At 47.9% G+C, this 27,942-nt stretch overlaps 1 protein-coding gene and 1 long non-coding RNA gene across 4 annotated transcripts in view; one reads left to right on the top strand and one right to left on the bottom strand.

Moving 5' to 3' along the window:
• LOC138472980 (uncharacterized) overlaps positions 1–27,942 on the bottom strand; it is a 231,042-nt gene that overhangs the window by 33,537 nt on the left and 169,563 nt on the right. The window lies entirely within an intron of this gene.
• Positions 14,961–27,942, top strand: part of LOC138472979 (vertebrate ancient opsin-like) — a 456,729-nt gene continuing 443,747 nt past the window's right edge. Inside the window, exon 1 of the mRNA XM_069611410.1 lies at positions 14,961–15,660. Coding sequence (XP_069467511.1) covers positions 15,297–15,660 — 364 coding nt within the window. The 5' untranslated portion in view covers positions 14,961–15,296. The remainder of the gene's footprint in view (positions 15,661–27,942) is intronic.

Here is a 27,942-nt window from a genome sequence, read left to right as displayed (position 1 = left end):
TGCAAAGGCGCGTTTGAGCTCCTGCACAAATTCTTGGGGGGCCTAATCTTCCCCGCACTGCAGATTGTAGGCCACCTTGCGGGCCTCTTGGGGGTTTCTGTGAGCCTAAAAATGTTGCAAGATGGCCGCCCTGTAGGTGGACCATCTGGAGTGGTTTTGGTCCTCCAGTCCCGCAAAGAAGCTGGAGTATCCAGGGGAGAAGGTCCATTATACATATTCTGTGCAATTCTGTCTGTCTTTCATATGAAAAGTGTCCATCGTTTGCTCATATAGTTCTAAGTGTTCCCAAACAGAATACTTCACATTTTTATGATATGGAGTTATGAAACTCCTAATGGCATTGATCTGCCTAATGGGATCTTTGTTCATAGCTCTCTTAAGTTTGTTTGCCTTCTTTGTTTTAGTCACCCGAGTCCACTTGCCCTCAGACTCAGAGGTGCTTCTACTGGAGGTCCCTTCTTGATCCTTTAGGCACTCCTGGATTCTGCGAGATTGTGAAGGGCTTGCAGAATGTTGGGGCCTAGTTTCTCTACTCCTGTCATGCTCAGAAGAGTCTTCTGACTCTTCCCTGCTCCCAGGGTTGGTGGAGTATCCCCCCACTGCCCTTACTGGGTAGAGGTCTTCAGGATGCTCTTTTTGGGCCTTATTTCATTTAGTTTCTCGTCAAATTTAACCAACTGGTCCCTTGGAAGGCGGTATTTCAGTGGATCTAATTCCCTGGCCCTCCCCTCATAGGAGTCTTCCTTGTCAGAGATATCAGCCTTAACATTTGGGTATCTGTACAGGGTCGCCCGTCCATCAATTTCTTGGGGGTGCTGATCTGTCAGTCCCATCTTACCAACTCTATTGAATTCTGCCAGCCCCATGGCTCCCAGCTCATGTGAGCCAGTAGACATGAAGTTGGCAGTATTCATGGTATTGAATGGGTTTGAGTCCCTGAGTACAGAGGTCCTTATGCTATGATCAGGTGTTGCCCTGTCCCTCTCTACCTGTCCCTCCAGTTAGGAGTTAGTCTAGCACCCTCTTTCTCCAACCTTGCTAGCTTTCCTTTTTCAGTCCCTATTTCTTGGTAATAAGCAAAGATCTGAACCTTTTGTTCATCTATCAAGGCCTCACTGGTCTCAATGATCCTCCCTTGTGCTGCCACTTGTTGGTGGAGCCCATCAAATTTTTCACAGAGGGCCTCATTGTCTCTCTGTACTTCCTGCATGTTTTGGGAATGCTGAGACATTTTCTGTTGCAGGAGATTCATCTCCTGGGTTTGTGTATCTTTGGCTTGGGTGTTCTCTTTCAGAGCACCTTCTACCCGTTTGGCGTACTCCAGTAGCTTTCCATGCTCTGTTCTTAGTTCATTTAGCTCCTGGAGGGCAAACTTACTTTTGTGTAACTCGGTTTTTAACTTGCTTATTTCCTGGCCTAGGGTGTATTTCTCTTGATTTAAGGTGCCACTCTGCTCCCCCAGGTCATCCCTTTGTTTTTTTATAATATTGGATTTCTGGTGCTCCTGATCAAATTCCTCTTGAGAGTGGAGGTCTTTCACAATTCATTTATTATTTTCCTCTTTCAATTTGTCTATCTGGTCTTGTAGGGTAACCATCTGCTCTGCACAGGCTCTGTTAAAATGTATTTTCTGATTTAACTTCTGTTGACTCTCTTGCAGAGAGTCAAACTTTTCCTTACACTCCTCTTTCAATACCTATAAGTTTGTCTCTTGATCTGCCTTTTCGTGCTGTTGGAGAGCCAAATCCTCTTTTAATTTTGTGACATAATCTCTAGATTCTGCCTCCAATTCTTGGCTCTTCCTTAATGTATGATCTGCTGAATCTAGATCAGTCTGGATTTTATCTAATTCAATTTGATTCTGTGCAGAACTGTGCTTTCAACATGCTTTTCCCGTATCTCTCCCATGTGGAGATATAGGTAGGCCGCAATTCTAGCCATTTTTATTTGCTCCTCTTTAATTTTTAGGGCCATGTATAATTCACTCAGAGCTTGGTGTAATAGGCCATTGTCCTGCCATCTATCCAGGTTCACGGCGGTGATCTGTTGTGTGATTTCCTGCAGCCAGACATTTTCATCCTGTTCTGGCCATTAACCCCTGACAAAAAACTTGTGCAGGAGGTGCTTCCTAGCCCTGCTGATTTCTACTGGAACAGCCATTTTGGAAATGTTCTTTCTTTATTAATTATTTTGAGGTTGATTTAATTTTACTTTTACAGACAGGCCTGGTCTTGGAGTATTTGTTTTAGGAGGCACGTGTACAGTGTAACACAGTATTCCAACCACACAATGTATCACTACTCAGGTTAATCTGCTGTGCTAGACTGTCACTGGTGGTAAGCAAACTCAAAGTCCTAGCACAAGCCCCAAAAATGTGTTAAGGATTTCAATCAGGCGACACACCCTGGTCTCAGCCTAGTATGGAGCGCACAACTGAAATGCTTATTTATTTATACATAGATTCAATATTTGAGAGATATACCACTCATATCAAACCCCCTTTTCACCCCTTTTTCAAATACCCCGGGTCACGATGGACCAGGAACCAGGCTGGTGGGTAAAGGTAACATTTATTTCAAAAATCAAAAGAAATCATACACGTTTTAATAAATGGGGCAGCAATCACCAATGTGATGATAATAACAATAGGAATGTAGGTAATGCACTTAATTCAACCCTTTAGTAACACAGACAGAAAACACCATGGAATAGAAATATTTTTGGATTTTGATTTTCGTAAAGATGGCACTCATGTTAGGATTTCCTCCTGCAATGTTCCCTCAACCCACAAATAATCATTTCTGAATGGATATAAGGAAGCAGCACGCAATTAGGAATATGAATCTGGAAACGGATTTCAAACCTAACATACACTCCTCAAATGAGAGTGAAAAACGGATTTGAAACCCTTGCAATGTTAAAATGACACTCAGGAATGGCTGAATAAAACAATGAATGTGTATAAAAATCTTGAACAGAAACAATTCTTTACTGGAGCAACACTGGAAAGATACTAGCAATCACCAGCAATGGATTGAGCAAAAGAATACAGTTCGAAAATGAGTGGCAGGTTTTAAAACATGTTTGCAGCAAATGATACGTTGGAAAATTAGCAAACTTTACAATTTCCGCCTGAAATTACCAAAACGATTTGAAATTCACTGAATTGGAGTGCGTTTTATCTAGCTATAGATCTTAGGTACAAACTGGAAGTGAAATTAAGTCTCCAGCTATTACACTGAGGAAGATAGGCAAGATAGAATGAGGTACGTTTTTAGAAAAAGCGGGTAGTGAAAAACAGAAAAGAGGCTTTAAAATGGATTGCAGACTTGATTTAAACTGGATTTAATGACTAAGGAAAAGAGAATGTCGCCAGTGAATCTCCACAAGTGCGCGGCCATTGTAACCCTTCACATGGTGTACCCCGTTTCCTTTTTTGGGAAATTAATTAATTTAATCAAAATCGCTAATGGCTTATGTTCTAGCAAAACAAAAATGAAGAGAAAATCGGTGCTAACACTAGGAATCAAAGGCAGGATTTCACATATAATGCTGACAATTTTAACAAGATATCGGGGTCAGAATAGGATAGCTTAGAGACTGGGATAGGACAAAGCAATTTCTGGTCACTATATGACAAGGCGCCTGGCAAGACAGCTGGGCAGTTCTGGTCACCGGAATGGCACTGGACTGGCATTGGACTGGCACTGCACTGGCACATTTGGTCACTGGATACTACAGATCAGCTGGAGGGCTGGTTTGCAGCAGGCATGCATTTAGTGAGCAGCAAGCCAGGTTAATTCAGGATGCTTCCCAAAACATCACAGCATTTCCCTTGGTTATTGGGATTATTTTAGAATTGAGGCCTAGCTGAAGCAGGATCAGCAATGCTTGGCCTTGGGGTTGGGATCTGAAGTCTAGATGGATAAATGCAAGATGAAGACAGGAACAGACAGGAACAGGACGCCTGTGTAGGAAATCAGGAATCAGTCTGTCCTGTGTGTTGTCAGGGGCTCTTATTTACAATGCCTAGTGACATCATCACAGTATATGACTGGGGCAGGCTTTACTACACCCGCCTCTATCAACCGGATTGGGCAGGGGTAATAGTCTCCGCCTCGCTCTCAGTTGGTTGGATTTCTAAGGGAATGATTTCAGGTTTATGAGTTGAATTTTACAATGTCCAGAAACTCCCACATTTACTTTACTGAAAATCCGATTTTGCCAAAAACATACATTTCTTCAATTACAATCTCTTGGCAAATTATACACACAGGTTACATATTATGTGCATCACATTTCAGTCCAAACCTCAGGTCTGTGCGACCTTGTTTCGCCCTTCTGATACATTTTGTTAATTTTAAACATGAAAGATTTGGCCTAAAATTCCACAATTTTATACACAGATGCGAATTGTCCGCAGGGATGTATGTACAAAATGTTATGTTTGCACCATTAATACTTTCTTTGGAATCTGTCATATTATGTAACTTATGTTCCCCATGTGGCAATGAGTTCGACCAAGTTTTAAAAGATAGCCCATAAAATTAGATTTGAAACTGCAAACTTTTAACATTTTGACTAATTCTTGCTACAGAGATAAAAGTCTTTAAAGTTTCTTTATAAGTCTTTGTAACCAAAAGGCAGTTCCTTTGTTGGGTCATTTTTTTTCTTTAACTTCAACTGCAACCAACTGTCATTTCATCCCTTTGTGGGGCAGGTGTTCTCCCTTGACTGGGGTTATATTGCCCTCTTCACACCTCTGGCTTCCTTCCCTGGGAGCTGCATTGTTGTTTGGGTCCCAGCAGAGACACAATTCTGTTCAAACCCGTAATTATCAGGGGTTTGTCAGTATCTGCTGAGAGTTTTTATGATAGTCCCCTTCCCCTTGGGGGAAGTTTCAGCCTGCCATCTGGAATAACTTATTTCTTTTTAGCTTGCAAGTTCAGCACAGTTGGTTCAACATCTTCATTTCCTGATTTTTGGGTCCTGAATTAAACAAACCTGAGGAATAACATATAGCTCATGGGTGTACTTTCCCCAGCAACAAAACCTCTTCATATTGCTAAATAAAAGGTGGGCTTTCATTCCACAGTTTACTTTTTAAATGGGAATTTGTTGTCTTTAGCTTGCACAAGCCCATTTTACATGTGTAGTGAAAACTGGTGTTCCATCTAATTTCGGTTTTGCATATCTTTCCAATCACACTAAAGAAGACACAGTTTTATCGAATGGGGACAGGTTTTCAACGAGCCAGTTGGTCTGACTACGCTTTCCCAAATGTCTCTGGTGCACTGTGTTGTGCTAAAAGACACATGCTCCACCACCTTGGTTTATGCATGTGCTTGCTGCCATACAGATGAAGGTTAAATTGATTTTAATGGGTTTTCTCTGTGTTGACAGGTGCAGGTTAAAAACGATGAAGAACTTTCTTCAGTAGATATTCTCTCTAGAGGTTGTACACCTCAAGCAGGAAGGACCCCTAGGTACTTAGTCTCGGGGTCCTTTTTCAGAACGAGATGGACCTGTGCGGGTAACACTGTGCACTAGATCTAGTCATTCTATAGCCGACCGGTTTCTGTGGAGCAAAATGGATGAGCCACATTCATCAGGGCTAGGCAAGGCATCTAGGCATATGCCAGCTGTAATTCCTATGTGGCAGCGGTGTCTGCTTAACTTCAGTACCTCTCCCCTCTCTGTGTGGTAAGAAAGCTCTCCACGGGGGGTGAGACGGCCCGGGACCTTGGAGCCGCGCTCGTAAGGACCCCTGAGACGATCGCTCCAAGTCACCCAGCAGGGTCGCTGTCCTTGACGGAGAGCCAGCTGGCCAATCACCTAAGAGTGCATTCCTGTCTCCTAGGAGACTAATCACTGGGAGTTTTGGGCACCTCCCTCACTTCCTGCCCCCGCCAGACACCCTGGAGCCAGAGGCGGGCTTCACCTGTGAATTTCGCCAAAGGCAAAATTAACAAAGGGACTAAACCGGATTTAGCATGCAGAGTAAATATCAAGAAGGACCTTTCCACAAAGAAATGGTGACAAAAGAAGACCGGGCCATTTTGAAAAAATTGCACCCTTATTTGCTTTACTTCAGATGCGAACGCAGCCTGCGGTAAATGCACACCACGGTAGTTAAAAGTAAACCACTGCCACCAGCCATTCGTTGAGGGAAGGGTAACATAAAATGGTTACATGAGAAGCTAGACAAAGGGGATACTAAGTAACCCATTCAGCACCCTATTGTAAGATAGTGTGTGCTGGGTCTAGAAAGTTACAAATGTAAATAAAGTCAATTTCACTTTACTGCTCTTGGAAACAGTAGTTTAGCCAAGCGAAGGTTTTTAAACCTTTGGGAAATCTGAAAGACTTCCCTGTGCCACTGCACTGAAGGTGCTGTGTGACACAATGTAAAATATGATGCCTCTGGAGTTTGTCAGACTCCATAACCAAAAGAAACACAGAGTTCAAAATCACATTTAAATACATGAGAGAGTGGGGAAAAGGGTCTCACTCTCTCCAGTTTAAAAATTCCAGTCCTCAAAATCCATCAAAGTTTCTGAGGTCTCTAAGGTAGAGGAATTAGCACATTTCTGAGAATTTTCCCTAATAGGCAGGCAGACCCGTAGTGTGCCGGTCCAGTAACAAAGGTGCTGGTAGGCTTTCCTGCACCGTTGTTACCAGACCGGCACACTTATAATGAAGCCCAGTATGTTAATTCTGAGCCAAAGTAATGCACATACTCTGCATGTGCATTTTGGATAGAAGCAATACATTTATTATTCAGAGCATGCGTAATGTACACACTCTCCATGCCTGTGTACATTCTGTATATAAGCTATACATTATTAATAAGATTGCATGACGAATATAATTTACCTGTCCATGTACATTTTGCATATAAGCTGTACATTTATTTTGAACATTGGAAAAATCGACTATATTCGGCCCAAAATCCCATGTCGAAAACTGTTCAAAATGCAATCAGAGTACACCTGTTTTTAAATATAAAGAAATGAATGTACAATTCAGAAATTTTACATGCACATGTGGCTGAATCAAAATATTACTGTGGAATATTTTCAGATGTATTCATCTGACCGAACAGAGAGCAGTGACTGCTTCAAACGGTGCTCTGCTTAAACGATACAGCGGGTGTCTCCAGGCTGTGGTAGAAGTGGCATCACACATCACAGTCAATAGTATCAAAGTGACCCAGTCATCAGTACACACACACATCACCTGAGAATGCCTGGAACAAATTTTCTTTGAGAGTAACTTTGGATAATTAAATTATATATATATATATATATGGGGTGTTTTTAGAAATGAAACAGCCACCATCTTGTTTTTCACTCGATCCAAGAGATATTTGAGGTTATAGCCGAGGATATGGGAAAATGTAACGCAGGAAAAAAGCTATTTGCAGGTCAAAAACATGCAAATGCCATCAGGCTAGAGATGGGGGGTGGCTAGTGGGGAACAAGTTAAATTGGGACTGAGTTTGCAACACAAAGCTTTCTGTAGCCTTGGCTATAGTCGCGAATGGCCGACATCTAAAGGCAAACTGCATCACAGAAACAGTGTGTGTTGTGGGGGGGAAGAGGGCAGGTAGGGGAGGTGAGGAGGCCATCTGGGGTTTGAGGGGGCTCTGGCACATAAGAGGGGGGGCACTTGGTGGGGGCCTGGGAGCATTTAAGCATTTTAGCCGCGTGTAAGAGCAGTTCCGTGCCCGCGGTTATACATTTTCGGGTGGCTGCGTTCTTTTTTTTTTTAAAAAGTTATATTTATACTTAAAGTCATATTGGGGTGAAAAATCATTGACCATGGTCAATGACACCTCCACCAAAGTTGGCATCCTTGTGGGTCGGGTCCTGGGCACCTATGATGCCTTCTTCAACCCAGCTACGCAGCTGGGCAATGACACAAAGTTGAGGATCTGGGATGAGATCAATGCAGAGGGGGTGGCAGTCCACCTCAGGAACATGGTCCAGAAACGTTAGGACGACCTCAAGACCCATAGCAATTCCAAGGTGGTGGCTGCCACCGGCTCACCCAGATAGAGCTGCGGGTACTTGAGAGGTTCAATCCGGACCTCCACTCCCCGTTATTGCCCTGGAGAAGTCGCCTGGATGCCGCTGGTGAGTACCCATGTGGGGCAATTCTCTATGGCATATTTGTGGCATGCATGTTTGCAGACGCCACATCCTGTTTATGGTTTGAGTGTGCTGTGAGCCACAGCGTATTGCTGCCTCATGCCAATGCAAGCCATTTGTGGCATCAGACATTGCAGACTGGCATTTGTGTGAGTATTGGCAGATTGTGCATTCATGACTTGTAATATGGAACGTGCAGTAGGTGAGCATGGAGCAAGTGTTTGGACATGACATATGTGAACATGCTATGCTGTGGGCATGTGAGTGACATGCATGATGTCCACGTCCATGTGTGTCACACCTGACAGTTCATCCATGAAGGCACATCTGCTGATAGTGACACATGTGCATTGATGCCTTTATATGTGCATATGTGGAGTTGATGCATTGAGGTCTTCAGGACTGGGATGTGACCTATAATCCCACGGCATTTGTAACACAGGTGTATGTGTGTACATACAATATGTGTATGCTTGGCCACATGACGTGCAATTTGTTCACAGATATGTGTGCCAGTATATGTTGCTTGCTTGCAGGTCATGCTGTTGCATGAGCACATTGGTGACTGTTTGTGTGGGTAGGTACCCTGATAATGTTCCCATGCACATGGCTGCATGTCATTCTTGTGTTTGTTGTTCATTGGTATGGTGGCGTAGCTGGTTTTTGGTGATGTGCTGTTGGCCACTGTAGAATGTGGTTTGTTGACATGTGCATGTGTCATGACTGTGATTTGGCCTTCACACTACACTCATGCAGCATTTGCAATGCAGTTAGCCTGGGCATGTTCATGTGTGTGTGTGCATGCATTGTGTGTGTGTGTCAGTTCATGGTTGGCACATGCTGCATGATTAATAATGTTTATTTTGTGTATGGCACACATCCATTGACAGCGTTTACTGATGTCAAGGCTTTTTTGTCCCAATTTTCAACAGTTGCTGCAGCTTGTGAAGAGAGCAAAGGCATCCCTGTGGAGCATAAGGACGGGGACAGAACCTCAAGACCTAAGCGCACACCCCGGCCAGCCAGCCAGCCAGGGTGCGGAAACAGAGGGGCCATCCAGCGAGGAAGGCTCTCTGGAGTCATCCAGGGAGAAGGAGGGGTTGGTGGAGGAGGAGGCAGGTGAAGGCTAGTGCTCAGGGTCGGGTGGGGGATCCAGGAGGGTGTTAAGGCTGCACCCCTGAGCAAGGGACAAGAGGGTGTACAGCGCACTGTGGTGGGAGCTACCCAACCTCATGTTCCTTCTCCATCTGATGCAGCAATGACCACCATCGTGGATGCCTCCAGCCAGACCGTTCCCCCCTTGGGGCCACAGGGATCAGCCCTGAAATGATGCACATCCTGTTGGATGGAATTGCACGGCAGTGGCCTTGATTTGCGATTATGTTAGAGCTTTGTGTTCTGCAGCATCACAAATCAATGGCCCTCTATCTGGGCCAGCTGGCACATGCGCTGCTCTCAGGTGGTCTCTATGCACTGGCACATTCAGTTGCCCCCTCCTCCACTGCCTCCTATGTGCCCAAGTTGATCTTCAGGGTCCCTTCCTTGCCAGTTTCCATCATGGGCCCCTCTACTCCAATCTTACCCACACCACCAAGTCTGGTGGTCAGCATGTCCCAACCTCAGGTGGGAGTCCTGGCAAGTACAGAGGTGGTGGTCTCTGTGCATGACCAGGCATTTGCACAGGAACAAGCATCAGTGGGACAGCTAGCCCATCGGGGCAGTGCTGGTACTGTAACCCCCGTGGTACAACATCCAGACGGCGGGGGTAGTTGCACAGTGTACGCTTGGATAGGCATCGGCATTATAGGAGTGGCCTGGGGCAATCCTCACAGAGCCCATCAACATCGAGGAGGCAAGCAGGACAGCAACATACAGTTAACTGGCAGGCGGAGCGCAGGTGCTTTCGCAAATTGGAGCGCCTCCGGATGGACTTTAGGATGCAGCTGATGGCGAAGAGGCAGCGGGTGAGGATGGCACAGGTTGCTAGGGCAAGGGAAGAGGTGATGGAGGGAAGGACACTGAGGCGGGTTGCCAGACTGGAGGCGGCTTGCAGGAATACGGACGAGGAGGTGTGGAGGTTGAGGGAGAGCCTGCAAGCCATCCAGGACTGAACAGTGTCCCACCTCCAAGTGGAGGACGATGAATGTGGCTGCCCTGGAGGATGTCATGAGAAGCTATTGACCTCGCTGCCTATATATATAGTTGATTGTGTTGTTTTCATTTTTGGACTTTTTAACATTTTTACCCTTGGACATTTCCTCCTTCCATGTAGTTTGTTATCATAGTGTTAATATTGCTAATACAGTTTTTTGTTTGTTCATCACACAGTTGTTGTTGTCTGTTTATTTGTGTGCTGCATTTGTGTGGTTTCATTCCCTTATGCATTTGTTCTGTGACTGTCACATGGGTTGGGGGCCTAACTGTGGATGTGTGTCATACACTCATCAATTGTGTAGTTGGGGTGGGGTTGCCTCCAAATGCATGGCCACCCACCAACACACATCAGGTACCAGCCAGGGGGTGCTCTCATGTCATGCTGCACATCTGCCACTGAAATGCTTCATCATCACATATGAGTTTGTTTATATATGGCTGTACACATCATACATCTGCTTGGCTCGCACACTGTCAGACTTCCTTCACATCATTCCGACACATGGCTGTTTAAATTGTGTTAGTTGCTGGGCCTTGGAATGCTATGCTTTCCTACCTGAGTCCCTTCAGTGATTGATTGTTACTTGCTACTCTGCACTCACATTATTGTGGCTTTGTCCTATCGGTGATGTCTTGGACTTGTGTCCTCTGTCATTCATGTATGGCATTTTGGGCCATTGTAATGGCAAAAGGGCACCATGATACATCACATTGAAGGCTTTCACTGTGACGCTGTTGCTTCGTGCTGCTGTCCTGTTGCCGGGCCACTGGTTGTGATGTACCAGGGAGTCCTGTGATGAGCTACAGACATGGATTCTGAATCAGTACCCCCAGTTGTTATATTTATGGTGAGTATTTGGCCAGCGTGCTTCATGTTGGTGGTAGGCCAGTGGAGTTGAGGTAAGTTGTTGATCAACATTTGACTGGTAGGGGGTTGTGTGGCATGGCCAGGATGGGGTGTTGTCAGAGGTGAGAGGGGTTGGTGAGTAGTGTGAGGACCCGTGGGGCTACTTGGGGGGGTGTTGGAGGTGAGGGAGGCTGGTGGGTGGTGTGAGGACCTGTGGGTCTGCGTTGGGGGGTGTCAGAGGTGAGGGGGGTTGGTGGGTTTTGTGAGGACTTGTGGGGCTACTTGGGGGGGTGTTGGAGGTGAGGGGTTTGGTAGGTGGTGTGAGGACATGTGGGGCTGTCTGGGAATGGTGTCAGAGGTGAGGGGGCTGGTGGGTCATGTGAGGAGCTGTGGGTGGTGTTGAAGGTGAAGGGGTCTGGTGGGTGGTTTGAGGGCATGTGGTGCTGCCTGAGGGTGGTGTCTGAGTTGGGGGAGGAGCTGGTGGGTTGTGTGAACCAGTGGGACTGCTCTGCTGGGGGTGGGCGGAGGTGAGGGGGCTGGTGGGTGTTGTGAGGACCTGTGGGGCTGCCTGAGGGTGGTGTCAGAGGTGAGGGGGATGGTGGGTGGTGTGAGGACTTGTGGGGGTGCCCTTGGGGTAGTGTTAGAGGTGAGGGGGGCTAGTGGGTGGTATGAGGACCTGTGGGGCTACCTGGGGTGGTGTTGGAGGTGAGGGAGGCTGTGGGTGGTGTGAGGACCTGTGGTTCTGTCTTGGGGGTGTCAGAGGTGACGGGGGTGGTGGGTTGTGTGAAGACTTGTGGGGCTACTTGGGGGGGTGTTGGAGGTGAGGGGGTTTGTAGGTGGTGTGAGGACCTGTGGGGCTGTCTGGGAATGGTGTCAGAGGTGAGGGGGCTGGTGGATCATGTGAGGAGCTGTGGGTGGTGTTGAAGGTGAAGGAGGCTGGTGGGTGGTTTGAGGGCCTGTGGTGCTGCCTGAGGGTGGTGTCTGAGTTGGGGGAGGAGCTGGTGGGTGGTGTGTGAACCAGTGGGGCTGCCTGGGGGTGGCGGTCGGGGCAGAGGTGAGGGGGCTGGTGGGTGTTTTGAGGACCTGTGGGGCTACCTGCGGGAGGTGTCAGAGGTGAGGGTTATGGTGGGTGGTGTGAGGACTTGTGGGGGTGCCCTTGGGGTAGTGTTAGAGGTGAGGGGGGCTAGTGGGTGGTATGAGGACCTGTGGGGCTGCCTGGGGGTGGTGTTGAAGGTGAGGGGGATGGTGGGTGGTGTGTGGACATGTGGGGCTGCCTGAGGTGGTGTCAGAGGTGAGGGAGGCCGGTGGGTGTTGTGAGGTCCTGTGGGGCTGCCTGGGGCTGGTGTTGGAGGTGAGGGAGGTGGGATGTATCTAGGCTTAAGGGTGTTGCTCTACAGTCAGGGTATTTGCTGTTTTGGTGCGTAGGGTGGAGAGTTTACAGGATCGCTGTCACGCAGATTGGGTGGGGTGCTGGTGTTCCTTATGGGGGAGCTTGTGCATGTTCTCAGGGGTGCAGCCGTTACTTGCGTGGGGCATCGTGCAGATTGGCAGGGGTGTAGCCATTACTGATGGGGAAGATGGTACAGGTTTGCAGGGGTGCAGCCGTTATTTACGGGGGAGATTGTGCAGGTTCTCATCGGTGCGGCCGTTACGTACAGGTGAGCTCACGCAGGTTCTCAGGGATGCAGCCATTACTTGCATGGGGCACTGCCCAGATTTGGTGGGGTGCTGCTGTTACTTATGGGGTATCTCACGCAGGTTCTCAGGGGTGCAGATATTACTCGTGTGGGGCATCGCGCAGATCGGCAGGGGTGTAGCCATTACTTATGGGGGAGATGGTACAGGTTTGCAGCCGTTACTTACGGGGGAGATTGTACAGGTTCTCATCGGTGCAGCCGTTACGTACAGGGGAGCTCACGCAGGTTCTCAGGGATGCAGCCATTACTTGCATGGGGCACTGCCCAGATTTGGTGGGGTGCTGCTGTTACTTATGGGGTATCTCACGCAGGTTCTCAGGGGTGCAGATATTACTCGTGTGGGGCATCGCGCAGATCGGCAGGGGTGTAGCCATTACTTATGGGGGAGATGGTACAGGTTTGCAGAGGTGCAGCCGTTACTACGGGGAGCTTGCACACGTTCGCAGAGGTGCTGGGTGTTAAGTCAATGGTGGACGCAGAGCTTTGCGGAATGGTTAGTCTGTGGCTCTGTTTTTTATTTGAGTAGGTGGATGTTGTGGGTGTTCCTCTCGCAGCTCTATTTTCTTTGCGGTCGGGTTGGAATGCACGTTTCCATCCATGAATATGCAAAGCGCGTATTGGAAACGTTGTACTTAGACCAGCGCAGAGCCGGCCTCCGCAAGCAGGCTTTGCGGGATCAATGCGCACTTTTCCATGAATCGGGCCATAAGTCTATGCCGATTCAACCACCGAAATATCTTTTATAAATGCGGAGTGTTCTCAGTTCAAATTTAAAAGCTGTCAGAAAATGTTCAGGTCTTCCAGAACTTCATAAACATCATATTTCCTTGAGGGGGGACGAAATGTAGGGGAGGCAGTAAGACTCCGAGGATATTTAATCCGTAGCTCCTCCGCTGACAAAGCTTGGCATCGCCCGTGCGCGCGCGCGCGCGCACACACACACACACACACGCGCTATACACGTGCATACTTGACGCACGATGGTTTTTTTATTGCAACAAAAGAAATGCCTTCACACATTAGCAACGCTTGATCTCCTCAGAGTGTCTTGAAGTAAACGAATCATCATAGCCAACATGATCTTAAAGCCAGTCAAGGGTGTGTTGCTCCATCAAATATGGAGTTCCCTCTGGTCGCTTAAGAACGAGATGGGACAATATCAGGGCTGGACTGGGAACTAAAAGAGGCCCTGGAAATAATTACTGGGGACCAAAAAAGGCCCTGGAAATAAAGTTCAAAGTGGCCCCATATGACACATTTTCAGCAAGCCCAATGCTTTTCCTATGAGAAAATTTGGAAATACCACAGAAAAGATGCCCAGGGTGCAGAGGCCCACCAGGAAATCTCCAGAGTTCCCTATAGGCCAGTCCACACCTGGACAATATGACGGAAAGAGCAGAACTTACACTATTCATCAACTACATGCCTCTGTTCTCCTGAAAGTGAAAATGTAAATGTTTGATTACGTTGGCTAAGACACCATGGCAACGCCCCGGATCTCCGCACCCCACTCTTTTACCTGCAGACTCCCCATTATTATTATATACCGAGTCAACAGTCCCTCCGACTGGTGGGTAACTTTCATATGCACGCTGTTCATTAATGCGCCATTGTAATGGTTTTAAACACTTTCAAAAGAAAGGCGGTGCTTTGCCGAAGATACGAAACGGAAAGGGCTTCGCGCCTCTACGTAAAGCTCTGCACGTTTGAGCCATTCTTTTTCAAAGGTGTGATGCGGTAACTTACAGAGGTGTGTGTGTGCGTGTGTGATAGACGTGTATCTTCTGTGCACTGCAAGGCAGTGCCCGTGCAGAAAGTGTGAGCACTTTAGAGCATACCATGCATACAGTGCAGAACTACGATAGTCCATGGCCAGGGCGCACTGATGCGATGGAGACTCACGCTTCAAATGAGTAGCTTAGCCCCACCACGCGCTTTCCACGGCAGCTGTGTGATTCGCTGCTGTTCGGCACATCAGCCAGCACTGTAACAACTGCTTCAAACAAGCTGCGAGGGGGCTTACCCCTCCCCTCTACCAAGAAGGCAGGGTTTTCGTACCTTTTGCTTTGAAGGGTGGCGAGCAAAGCCTTCTGCTTCACCACAAAAGAGACATGCCCGAGAGCGTGTTATTTACTCCCTGTGGCTGTCACTGGGGACCCCACAAGGAGAAACCTGGCAGCTCCTGCTCCCTGGCATTGCTGCAGCCACCGATCTGGGGGCACACAGACATTATATTGCCCACTGTAGTTCTTTTTGGATCACCTGGGTAGAGCCCTATTGCCCTCCTCTGACATTAACTGAAAGCACCCAAGTGCACTTCGGGGGCAGAAGCATGTGCCGGGGCGCACCCGCAGCTGGACTGCACACTAGTGAACTCTGCCCGGAGGTGGCCTGCTGACGCCGGGATCTGGCATTGCCGGAGCGTCCCCTTAGTTCCCTCGTGTGATGGAGACCTTCACAGCACCTGCAAACGCAACGCTGCTGCCCGACCTCCTCGGGGACACCACGCCGTGGGACCCCTTCCAGACGCCTCTCAAGTCCGTGCCACCCTGGACCTTCCGTCTCCTGGCAACTCTCATGTTCCTGGTGACCTCGCTCTCGCTCTCGGAGAACTTTGTCGTCATTCTGGTGACGATAAAGTACAAACAACTGAGGCAACCGCTTAACTACATCATCGTGAACCTCTCGGTGGCCGACTTCCTCGTCTCCCTCATCGGGGGCAGCATCAGCTTCTTGACCAACACCAAGGGCTACTTCTACCTGGGCCCCTGGACCTGCGTGCTCGAGGGCTTCGCCGTCACTTTCTTTGGTAAGATGACGTTTTGTTCCGTTTTGTGTGCCAGGATACTCACAGACCGTGTTTCGAAGTTTTTTGCAGGGTGTGATTCTGTTTAAGAACTTGTGTTTTCCCTTTTTCACAACACATTCAATTGTTATTATAATGAGTAGTAGTATTAACTTTGTTGTTGTTGTTGTTATCAGAACTACCACAAACAAAGTGTACACGAGAAACTAATGAGAGGCTTTGGGACACTCAGCTTTTCATCTTTCCGGATTGGATAACATGAGGACCATTCAGTTGGTTGTTACTGTAGTACAGCCGCTGTACGACTTGCTTGTGGGATGAAGTGTGATATGAACGCATATTTATAATCACAATATTATTATTCGTTTTTAGTATTATTTTTTTTCCGGTGAATAGTTTCTGTTTTATTTGATCACAAATTAAAATATGAGCCACAGAACCGACCACACAGTGTGAAGCTGAATTATTCCACTATGAACAAGTTAAATGTCCACCTCAATCTGACAGGATCAAAACCTATTGGCATCTATTTGGCGTGTTGTGGTGGCTACGGGATGCTACTGCCTGATACCCTGGCGTTGGGGTCGTTGTTGTCCTGTGCATAGGCGTAGGCAGCGCTTAAAGCCCATGGGCCTTACTGCAGAGGGACGGCGCTATGCCACGACTATAGGTAGAGGCAGGGACGCGAGGCACAAAGAGTCATGGAAGGAGGTGGCAGAACATAGACACGCAGGTGGAACCATGGCATGCAAGGATGAGCTGGGATTGGCTGCGATAGTTGCTGATACGTGTCAACGCAGCGGGCCTGTCAATCAAATGACATTTCTAAACCATTACAGAGTAATGCAGTGCGCCTTGAAGTGGTTTACTGGTCATGCTTGCACTCTATAAAACATCATTAGTACGACTGCTAGAATGTACACTGCGTTCAAATCCTGCTTCTGAAGTGGCGCCTCGCAAAGGAAAGATTACACCTTTTCTTTGCTATCGAACATGTTTTAAACAGGCCACTTTTCGGGATCCTGGCTGGGGGCGCGATGACTGTTTGCAAAGCCCAATCAAACATTGAATAATATTATTGGGTTGTGTGTAACGCTGTTATCAAACGTTGAGCGCAGTTACCCTACCCAAGTAACGCTTATCACGTAATCATACTGCACATGATGAAAGGCTGGGGGTGCCTACTCAGATTCACAAGTGTGCCCTGCAGGTTGCACACGTCCCACTCGCAAAGGGTACACTTGTCAACCTCACTGGATGACACCAGGGGCCAGATTACAGAAATGCTGCAATTGCACATTGGCCCGATATCAGTACTAGTGCAAACAACGCTGGAACCATAGCAGAAAACCTACGTGCCTGACAAGCAACATTTTGCATGGTATTAGCACTAGGGCAAACTTTGCCCTTGTGCAAAACACTATTTTTAGTGCCTTTTTGGACCAGGGCAACATTTCCCAAGTGCTAATATGGAAGGGTATTAGCAGTAGGGCAAACTTTGCACTGGTGAAAAATGCATTGAAAGTATATGTTTTTTTAAAATAGGACAATATCTTGCCAAGTGATGCTACCGCTCAAATTTGCACTGGTGTGAAGTTTCTTTAATCTGGCCGCATGTTCTTGAAAACTACTCAAGGACACCTGGGGGCAGATTACCGAAACTCTGCACCAATGCAAGTGCAAAGTCGCACCATATGAGCACTAGGGCAAAGTTTACCCTAGCTCAAAAAAATTGGGACATATTCAAAAACATTTGCACCGGGACAAGTGCAATTTTTCATGGTATAAGCACTAGGGCAAAACATATGCACTTTCAGTCCATTTGTGCACCAGGGCAAGGTTTGTCCTAGTGATAATACTATACCGTATTAGCACCGGTGCAACTTTGCACTAGCACCAGTGCACATTTTCTTTTATCTTGCACTTGGGGCCAGTTTACAGAAACTGTGTACTGGTGCAAGTGCAATTTTGCAAGGTATTAGTACTAGGACAAAGTTTGCCCTAGTGCAAAACCATTGGGGTTATATTCGAAAACCTTTGCACCATGTTAAGTGACATTTTTCCTGGTATTAGCAAAAGAACAAACATTGCTCTAGTGCACACAGCATAGAATTTCATTGCATTTTTGCACAGGGGCAAAGTTTTTCTCTAGTGCCAATACCATTGCATATTTACACTAGGGCAAACCTTGTTCTGGTGCAAACAGGCATTTAAATAATAGCCTTTTGTCCAAGGGCAAGCTTTGCCCTAGTGTTAATACCATGCAAATAGGCACTTGACATGGTGCAAATGTTTTCTAATATGGTCCAATACGTTTTGCACTAAGACATACTTTGTCCCAGTGCTAATACCAATAAACTATGCACTTGCACCCTGACACTACATACACTTTACACCAGTGCAAGTAGACTTTTTCACAGTGTTAGAACTAAGTCAAAATAAACCGTAGCACCAAAAACATTGGGGCCATATTCAAAAATATTTGCACTGTGACAAGGGCAATTTTTCATGGTATAAGCACAAGGGAAAAAATGTCCATAGTGCAACAAAAAAAATGGACTTTCTATCCATTTTTTCACCAGGGCGAGGTTTACCGAAGTGCTAATACCATTCTGTATTTGCGCTGATGCAACTTTGCACTTGCACCAGTGCAAAGTTTCTGTAATATGGCTCTGGCCTTAGCACATAGACGGGGTTGTTATGCATGTTTGCACTGGAATGTAACAGAGGCAGACTAATAATTAAACTCAGTGAGCAATGTCCCAGCTGGCTTGCAACATCAACGCCTCGAGCATCAGCCCACCTTTTTAGGGCTGCACAGGTACATGTGAGATGTGATCAGATCATCAGCCTCCTTTGCCCATGAAGCCACATGCTGATTCAGCAAAGGCAGTCCAAAACAGTCATGTTTTATTGTCTTGACTAAGCTAAGCAAACTTGCTCGAACTTCAAACCACCCGATTTCCTTCTGGTTCAAAAATTCCGAACCAAATTCGAATTTATTATGAAAAGAGTAATCCGAAAATTCCAACTGATGAGTATATTGTGTGCTTGAACTTCATGCCGTTTTGGGAAGCTTTCAGAGAGATGTAGTGGCTTTTTGTTGAGGCAGGCTTTGGAAATTTGGGAAAATTACAGAGTAGTTTATGGGATCAAAGGTTGAGAGAGGTGGTGATGTGCGAGGCTTTGGAAAGCCGGACTTAAAAAAGGTTTTAATATATTTGTTGATGTGGCTCGATTGTGCTGTGTGCTATAAATCCTGTTTTTTCACCAGGTAACTGCAGAAATGGTATCAGTGTAGGGAATCCCTGAGAGCGACAGTAGCATGAGGGTCTGGTCTGTGGCATAAACGCACAAGACTTCTTATTTGGTTTGAGGGTTGTTGGGGTCTCGATAAACTAACAGTGATATTGGGCAGGATAAAGTGATATGCCTGCGGGTAGGCAAGGCATATGGGGCCCGATTCATGGGATTTCCTGCGGGGTAATTGGGGTCTTTGTGCACCAAACCACGCATGAAATCCCGTTTGTCAATTGCAGAGCATGGGCGTGGCCTGCGCAGAGGCCAGAGTGGGGGCGATAAATGCAAAATGGGGAAACACATGTGAAAATGTGGGCATTACGAGGGACGGGCCGCAAGCAGTTCAATGCACATCCACAAATGCGTGCAACGAAGCGTATTCATTAATCTGACCATGCAAGCCCTCAATCTATCTGACACCTGAAGGCAGGCATACCACACTTGCGCATAGGAATCACTTCTGTGCGGTGAGATCCCATGTTGGATTTAGGGGTGCGTGCATGCAGACAGGGTTTCAAACTTACTTAGGGATGTGTATATGTATTGTAGCGGGGTGCATGAACGGTTTACGGGGGTTCGCACACAGATTTTCCAGAGTTTTAACTGAGTTACAGTAATTTGTACACATGTTGTCAGGGTGTTGGTAATAGATACGGGTCACTCTGCACAGTGTCCCCAAGCTGCAGACCTAGTTGCGGGGCACCCATGCACTATTTCAAGTGGGCATGAGTTAGCGACTGCGGTGCACGCAAAGCTAGCTGTATCTGGCTCTTTTTGCTTTGCGTGGGGGTGTGTGTCAGGGCGTTCTGGTCCTACTTGCGACTTGACTTGCGTATACAGTCACTTTGCACAAACATTTCAATGATACGCGGAACACGCAGTAAAACGTCTGCGTGCAGGCTCAAGCAGAGGCGTTCTCGGTGAGCGGCCTTTACAGGCTCTCTGTGCACTTTTCCTTGAATCTGGGTCATGGAGTCTAGAAGTGAGTGAATAATGTACAGCGCCTGTGCCCTAGGGCAACACTCCAGTGCAGGGTGGAGCAGAGATTCCCTTACTTGTGCTATTGTATCGAGAGACAGAGAGGTGATACTTAGGATGGGGTAAAGTCGAACCGGACATTTCTCGCCATTCCATGCTTAAGCCATCACTATCTTGCTATTGATTGGAATCGCTGTGAGTCATTTTGAAATTCGAACCGTGGTTCGACCCCATAGAAGAACCTGCATTTCAAGTCACTTTGGGCCTGATTCACAGTGTTTTCCTATGGAATTGCGCATTGTAAAATGCTTCTGTGAATCAGGCCCCTACCACTTCGACCTGCTGCAAAAGTGCATACAAAATATTGCAAACAAGTTTGGGAAAAGCTCACCCAGCATTAGTCTTGACTACTGTTGCCACTTACTTTCTGCGCCAGGTTCCTCCCACAGCCCCACCCCCAAATAAACAAACGTTTCATGTCTAGCCCACCACAATCCGCATGCCATCGTCACATACATGTTAGATAGCTAAGTGAGTTAAGCAATAGCTGCTGAGATCTCTGCTCTCCCGGTTGATCACAGACACTGGGTCAATGTACCTTTCGCCCCCTGAGGATGATAGATAGAGGACTTTTAAGCCAGGATACAGAAACACAAGGGCCACAAAGCCACAATAACCATGCTAGAAAGAGCCTGTCTTGTTGATTCCCCCTTTTTGACTTGTCATTTTGTTTTGCTTCACTGATTTCGCCTTCTTCTCCTCAGGTATCACAAAGTGACTTGTTTTGCAATTAGCATTACATACATCAACACGAAATAAATGCATACAATAGATAAACACAGACGTTCCTTTTAGTATGATTGTTAGCCCGGCCCCTGCACAGAAATGCCTTTGTGCATTGCCTGACTGAGTGGAGATTGCCTGTGAGAGAGAACATTAATCCTGAACACGAGGTTGCCTTTTTATCAATGTGATTAACGTCTTTTCTCTACACCAGCCTTGGTGTTCCAAGTGGTGCGTGTGGAGGGAAGCAGGACATGATTCTCTAAACAGGACTGCCGTCTCCTACCATCTGTGCTGGTGGTGCTGGTAGCGACCCACTCCCCAGTCTCCACACATGCCAATCATTCATGCTGGAGCACTGAACCCCTTGTTTACTGCGTGGACAGTCACGCATTGCACTTTGTGTCCCACTAGCCCTCCTTCCTCCAACATTTACGCCCCTCGCTGCTCACACGCTCCTTTTCTTGTTCCAACTATCCTGATTTCCCCTCAACCCCTATCATTCTCTCACATGTCTCCATGAGCACCTCCTTAATCTACATGCCGGGTTTTGGTTGGCTCTTTGCACAATGCGGGTGTTTGGGGAGGTAAAAGAAGCGAAGCTGTGCCCTGTCTGAGCGCCAGGCTTTCTGTAATGGCAGATTTGCATACTACTGTTACAGCCCTCAGTTCACAGACAGAGCCATACTGCGCGATGTACTGCACCTGTTTTGAAGCACAACACACAGGGGCCGATTCATGGAAGAAATGTGCACCGGAAATCTCAGCGCAAGCTGGCGCAAGCGTGAAAAAGCAAGCGTGCGTGTGCGATCCAAGGAAGGGCCTGCGCGTGTTTTCCCCAGGATGTGTGCCAAATCCGTCCATGGCACATACGGGCGCACACGTCATTGCAACATCCCGAACGCCGTGCGCGACGCGCACAACATGGCACACACACCAAAAAGGGGGCAGGACATGGGGCGTAATACGCGGAATAGGGAACAACGCGTGAAAAAGAAGGCGTAACTGGGGAAGAACTGCAGGGAAATACACGGAATGCCCAAACGCACGCGAATAACACGTATTCATGGAATCGAATACGGGAAACCCGCGCACACCAAAAGACGCGCATAGGTGTCAACATGTCCTAAGGCACACTAAGGCAGGCGGAAGCGTCCCCACGCACAGTATAAAAGTGCACGCAAACAACAAACACGTCTATCAAGCTATGATGAATGCCCCATTTGTCGCAGCACTGATCGTGGGACACCGCAGGAGGAGGAGAATAGCCAGGGCCCACATTTTTTTTCCCCAGACCAGCCTTTTTGGGATGCCTGTCGACCAGGTCTTTGGCAGGTATAGGTTTCCACCCCATATCATCCTAGACCTGGTCAGGGAGTGGGAAGATGACCTTACATCACCCACCCTGTGCTCCCAAGCATTGAGCCCCTTGGAGAAGGTGCTCAATGTCCTGCATTTTTTGGCCACTGGGTCATTTCAGCAGACAACTGCCATAGTGGGGGGGTCTCACAGGCCACGTAGTCACGCTTCCTACACCAGGTGTTGGCAATTATCACTGCATGCCCCTCAGTCGGCAGGCACATGTACATGCCCAGAACACCCGCAGAAAGGCAGGCCGTGGTCCACGACTTTTACAGGGTGGCACACTTTCCCAAAGTGCTCGGTGCCATAGATTGCACCCATGTGGCCCTACGTCCACCTAGGGCCACTGAGCACATGTATCGAAACCGCAAGCACTGTCATTCCGTCAACGTGCAGGTCGTATGCGATGCAAAGGGAATCATCACCTCTGTCTATGCAAACTACCCTGGCTCTACCCATGACAGTTTCATATACAGAATGTCCGCCCTGAGCCGGGCCCTGGAAGCTGGGCAGCATGGCGACACATGGCTCCTAGGTGAGTACAAATGCCTGTGCACATGCATGCATGTCACACACAGCCAAATACACAAACCCGAATAATAACAAACATTATCACCTCCCCAGGGGCCAGTGCCTACCCTCTGAGCAACCACATGATGACGCCAATCCGGAACCTCACCACACCACCCCAGGTAAGGTACAAAGCTGCCCATATTGCAACCAGGGGCATAGTGGAGTGCACATTCGGAGTGCTCAAGTCACGCTTCCGCTCCCTTGACCGCTCTGGCAGCCAGCTACTATATGCACCCCCAGTAGTGTGCAGGATCATTGTGGCAGCATGTGTCCTGCACAATGTTGCAACACGGCAGGACGTACCGGTGGACATGGTGGTGCCCCCACATCCCCAACCACAGGCGCTGCCCATGGGAGGGGAAAGGGCACATGGTGAGGCAGCCCGGACCCAGCTTGTGGCCACATTTTTCACCTAAACACCCACCCCTGCAGAGTGCACACAGGCCTGGCACATACCAGGTGACCATCGATGATGACAAAGAGACAGTCAACTGAGAATGTTGCCACGGAAGTGCTACATTGTGTGCATCCCTAGCTACTGAAACATAACCAATCCTGTGTGAACAAAAGGAACAAATGCAAGGTATGTATCACCCCCCCCCACAAAACAGGCCATCACAATCCCTGGTATGTCACCCAAACCCTCCCAACCCACATCACCCTTGTCTGCCACACCATGACATGGCATGCAATAGCAAAAGGCCAACACATGACTGATAAGATACGAAGTGACATGTCATAAATGAAAACTGGCACGAGATAATGATGCCTGACATGGAATCAGATGAAATGACTGACCAACAACCTCCCACACATACAAAGTCAGACACACATGCTTTCCACCAGTCGTAGCATGAACACAACACTGAGTGCCTGTTCACATGCACATTGGGCATGGCAAAATCCCTACTCCCAAACCCGTGTGCTGTGTGTGTCTCCTGCAACACACTGCTCAGCACACAGCACATTGATCAGCCATTGTGTTGCAGACACACCTTGAGCATCACATGAAAATGACAAATCAAATCAATAACCAAATGACGCATGTACAGGATACCCAAATGGTAGTAGATCATGTGCTGCAGGGACACAGCGGGCCCGAGAATGCAATCTGTGTGCACCTGTGGCCATGGAAGGGTGGTTGTACGTGTGGTGGATCATTGTGCAACTATGTGTGTCATTAGGGACATGCACTCAATATATGCATGTGAAATAAAGTGACCCTCAGTGTCCTGTACACATCACATGTGAACATTGCCCACGTGAACACCCCAGCATGTCAAACCACACCAATCCCCTGACACCTGAAAAGTAAAGACAACACAGGAACAGGCATTGACCAGCACAACACATCATGTACATAGTACCCCACAATTACAATGTCAGAGTGCCCAAAACACTCTAGCCCAAGCCAACTGTCCAACAACAAAAGGCCCTCTCTCATTTACATATCACAGTGACCTTCTGAACAACTGTGTCTGGGGTATGTAGCCTTCTTCCTTCAAGTTTACCTGGCTACAGGATCACCCTACCGCTTGGTCTCCATGTTCCAGCCTGTGTGTAAATAGGGTCCAGCCCCCTCAGAGGCCACCTTGACTGGTAACAATACCAAATTGCAGAGAACTCCAAGGAGCCAAACCCACAAACCAGGAAAAAGCCTGTAGGCACCAAAAAACCCAGGAAGAGTCTCCAGTAGATGACTTGAAGTAGCAGGAAATGTCAAAGCACATGTACAAGCACAATGATAGACAACCAAGGTAGCACAGTTGAACAATGGTCCTACAGGATGGGTACCATGTACGGTACATAGCATACAATGAGGATGCAACAACTGATGGGTAGTGTCACAGCTCCAGTGTCCAGGCGCAGGAGTGGCACGAACCAACCACCCCTTCCGTGGTCTGGGCGCCTGCAAGGTCAAATTTACACAGGCCTCTGAGACCCCGGCGGGGAAGGAGGGTCAGGGATATTTTGTTTGGACAGGCATTGGTATGCAGGATAACCGGAAAGAGGGCCAGGAGAGGGGAGCCGGATTGGCAAGGGAAAGTAGTCAAAGTAGTAAAAACTACTATTCACAATAACACATACTCAATCAGAGAAAACATATTCATCATGCACATTGTACCAAATGAGTCAAATGCAAGCCAAAGAGAGACTTATCTCTTGGGTGAGAGCTGGCCTCCTGCCTGCGCACTCTCAGGTCTGGTAACAGGAGCAGTTCAATGCTGCAAAGAGAGCGTGAGTTACTCATCTGAATGTGTGTTAACAACACAAACACAACACCATCCATGCCCCAAAGTAAGTGACTCCTCCACAAACAAACACTCCTGTCTGCTGCTTTGTACCCATACGTTAGCTTGGCCCCCTCATGGTTCATACACTGTCAATGGAGTAAGGCAGGTGCATGTAGGCGCGCGGGAAATGGAAGACCAATGCGTCAAGAATCACACATGATGCAATGGTCCCTGGGTGAGCTGCTACATGCGTATGGCGAGGTGCAACTTCAGTACAAGTTGTCTTCTGGTAGCCACGGATTTCAATAGGTAGTGCAGGTGGCAATTTGCACATGCAAATGATATGCACTACACACAAGTCTATGCCTCGCACGGTGTCCCTGTGCGCTTTATCAGTTTTTGGCTAGGAGTGCTAATGCCCTAATAACTCTGCTTCAATGGAGCAGGGGGTACTCGAGGATATGGTCGATGACCCGTGCGTGTGCCCCTGACAACTTGTAAAGCCACTTTGCATTTGGCCCTCAACGCATGTCAGCTGTACTGTGCCCTTCTCCAACAATGCCTGGCAAAGCTCCCCAGCACTGGTGCTACTTAGCATGCATTTGCAAGTGGCGTGGTGGAAGGTTGGCTTGGTGTGGGCCCTTGTACTGCTCACCTTGCCTGGAGCACCTGGAAACATGTCTGCTTCTGTCGGACATCCGAGCACAAGCCCTGTGCTTCTGCTTGCGCACACATGCACAAGTCTGCACAACCGAACGTGGCCAGTCATCAGTATTACTCGTCCCTGTGTCTGCTGGCAAAGGTAGTGTGGAGGCTCATTTCCCTGCAGAAAGGGCATACACGATATTAATAAGGCTTGAAAGTTCCCTGTGTGTGTGTGTGTGTCTTCATGCTGGTTGTCACTGGGCCCGGTTACATACCTACATTCAAACTCCTCCCTCCATTAGTGTGACTTTGACAGGCCAAAGGTGCAGGCTACTGTCTACAGCATGAAGGGCATCAAGCACTGTTAGGCGGAAACCTGTGCAGTTCCCTCTGGGACCACTGCAAAAGATTTAGGACTACAGGTGTTTGGCAGTAAACCCACTTGGTAGCAGTCTGTACCACACAGATTCACTTGGTAGCTGTGGCTGAGCAGTCAGACCTCCCTCAAGAAGAGTTAAGCAGTATGTGGAGTATACAATATAGGGCAATTCTTCACAGTAAGACAAGCAAACACGCAACGAGGCTCAGTGTAAAGATATTAAGGTATTTATTTATAACGGAACATCTATCGAAAACACTATGGCACTATCACGGCAAACACTTCAATCACAATTACTCTACGAAGAAGAAACGATCAATCCCCCTAACAATACTTCGACAAGTCTAGGTTCTACCAGCATCACTTATTTGCAGACAGAGGTGTATGCCTCAACCTAGATGGCACTCTAATATCAGTTAGGACGGGAGAGAAAAATAAGCAGGTTACGAAATCAACACAGTTCAATACTTCACAGGAAAAATGCAAGGCAAGAAGACAAGAACCACAATAGATCATAAAGTTCAGAGGCCAGGCCCACTCGGAGAGAGGCAAGGCGATATGTCCCAAAAAGTCTCTTTAGTGGAAATGCGTTCGAGTCTGTGTAGCAAATTGTTATTGGAAGATTGAACCAGTTCAGAACTATACGTGAGAAAAAGCTTGGAGGGGACCCAACGGAAAGGAGAGGATTAAGACACCTCACTCGATCCGATCGAAAGGGAAGCCAGGCGGACACGGTACCTTGATTGTGGAGGGAAGCTCCGGCAGGGGCAGTTGTTCCTGGTGGTGGATGCACGTCGGGTCTTTGCCAAGAGTAGAGATGATCTCGTCGTCGAAGAAAAAGTGAAGTCCGGTGCACCACCAGGGAAGAGACCAGCCGCGGAGTGCTCCGTCACAAGGCACCACCTTTTGGTCACGGTACAGGGGTAGTGGCTATCCGGTTGCCGAGGTGCTCTGCACGGGCAATTCGACCACTGCGTCCTGAGGCGAAGAAAAAGCAAAGGGGACTGGTTGTTCTCACCAGTCAGGGGAAGAGACTCTCCGGCAGGGAGATCGCCTCTGTCGTCGGGAAGTGGTGAGTCGGTTCCGCAGGGCTCCACCGGAGGTGTCGTCGTGCAGGTCGGCTCAGCGTTACCCTCGTCGGATTCTTAGGTCCTGTGGCGACTTCTGAAGATCCAGTCCCAAAAGCCCTGCTTTTATGCAGAAAACCCCCATTCATTCAGCCTAGCTGTCAATCAACACACGCTAAGTGGTGAGCGGGGAGGCTCACCACTTGGGCCAACCACACCAGAGTGCGACCGGAGTTGGCAAGGCAACTCGGTCCAGGGTGCCTAAACCCCCTCCCACACCACTGTGGTAACCCAGACAGAATGGCACCACTTTGGAGGGTCTCTGTACAGAGGCCCGGCAAAAGTGGAACAAAGGGCTCAACCTTTGGTTTAGGAGTCACAGAGACGAACACAGACGCCATTTTAAAAACCGAGTTCTGGCAGAAAATACCATCCGATAAACTTATTTAAGATAGGTAGACCGGTGGTACGTTAGAGATTAACGAGGAAAAGTATCAATCTCTAACAATGGGACGAATCCCATAGGGTTATGTTCGGGGTCGAACATAACAAGTAGTTTCCACTGCCACCAGCAAAAACTCGACGAGGGGGGACGGGACAGTGCCCCCTCGAGTAACAGACCTAGGAGTAATCGAATTACCCCTACTAGTACGTCCACAATAAGATGGTTTGTACTAGTTCTGTTAGTAAATTTAGGTCTAGTAAAGCCAATGGTGACTTTACATGCCCGGGGAGACAGTAGTCAGCCCCCGGGTATGGAGTCTATGGTGGAGGTCTACTAGGATGCCCCAGTGTTGCGGCACGTAGGGTGCGGTGTAACACACATAGAAAAACATATGAGACCCTATGGAGTAAAAGACCCCATAGCCCATAGAACACATTGACATTCAAAGGAATTACACATTCATGTCCAAGAGTGGGAGGAAAAGAGTCTCACTCTTGGCAGGATGGAAAAAACAAACTC

Source organism: Ambystoma mexicanum, chromosome 8, assembly GCF_040938575.1.
Source record: "Ambystoma mexicanum isolate Mex_15411 chromosome 8, UKY_AmexF1_1, whole genome shotgun sequence".
Taxonomy (NCBI): Eukaryota; Metazoa; Chordata; class Amphibia; order Caudata; family Ambystomatidae; genus Ambystoma; species Ambystoma mexicanum.
Note: the sequence above shows the minus strand (reverse complement) of the source record. Positions and strands in the feature narration are given on the sequence as shown.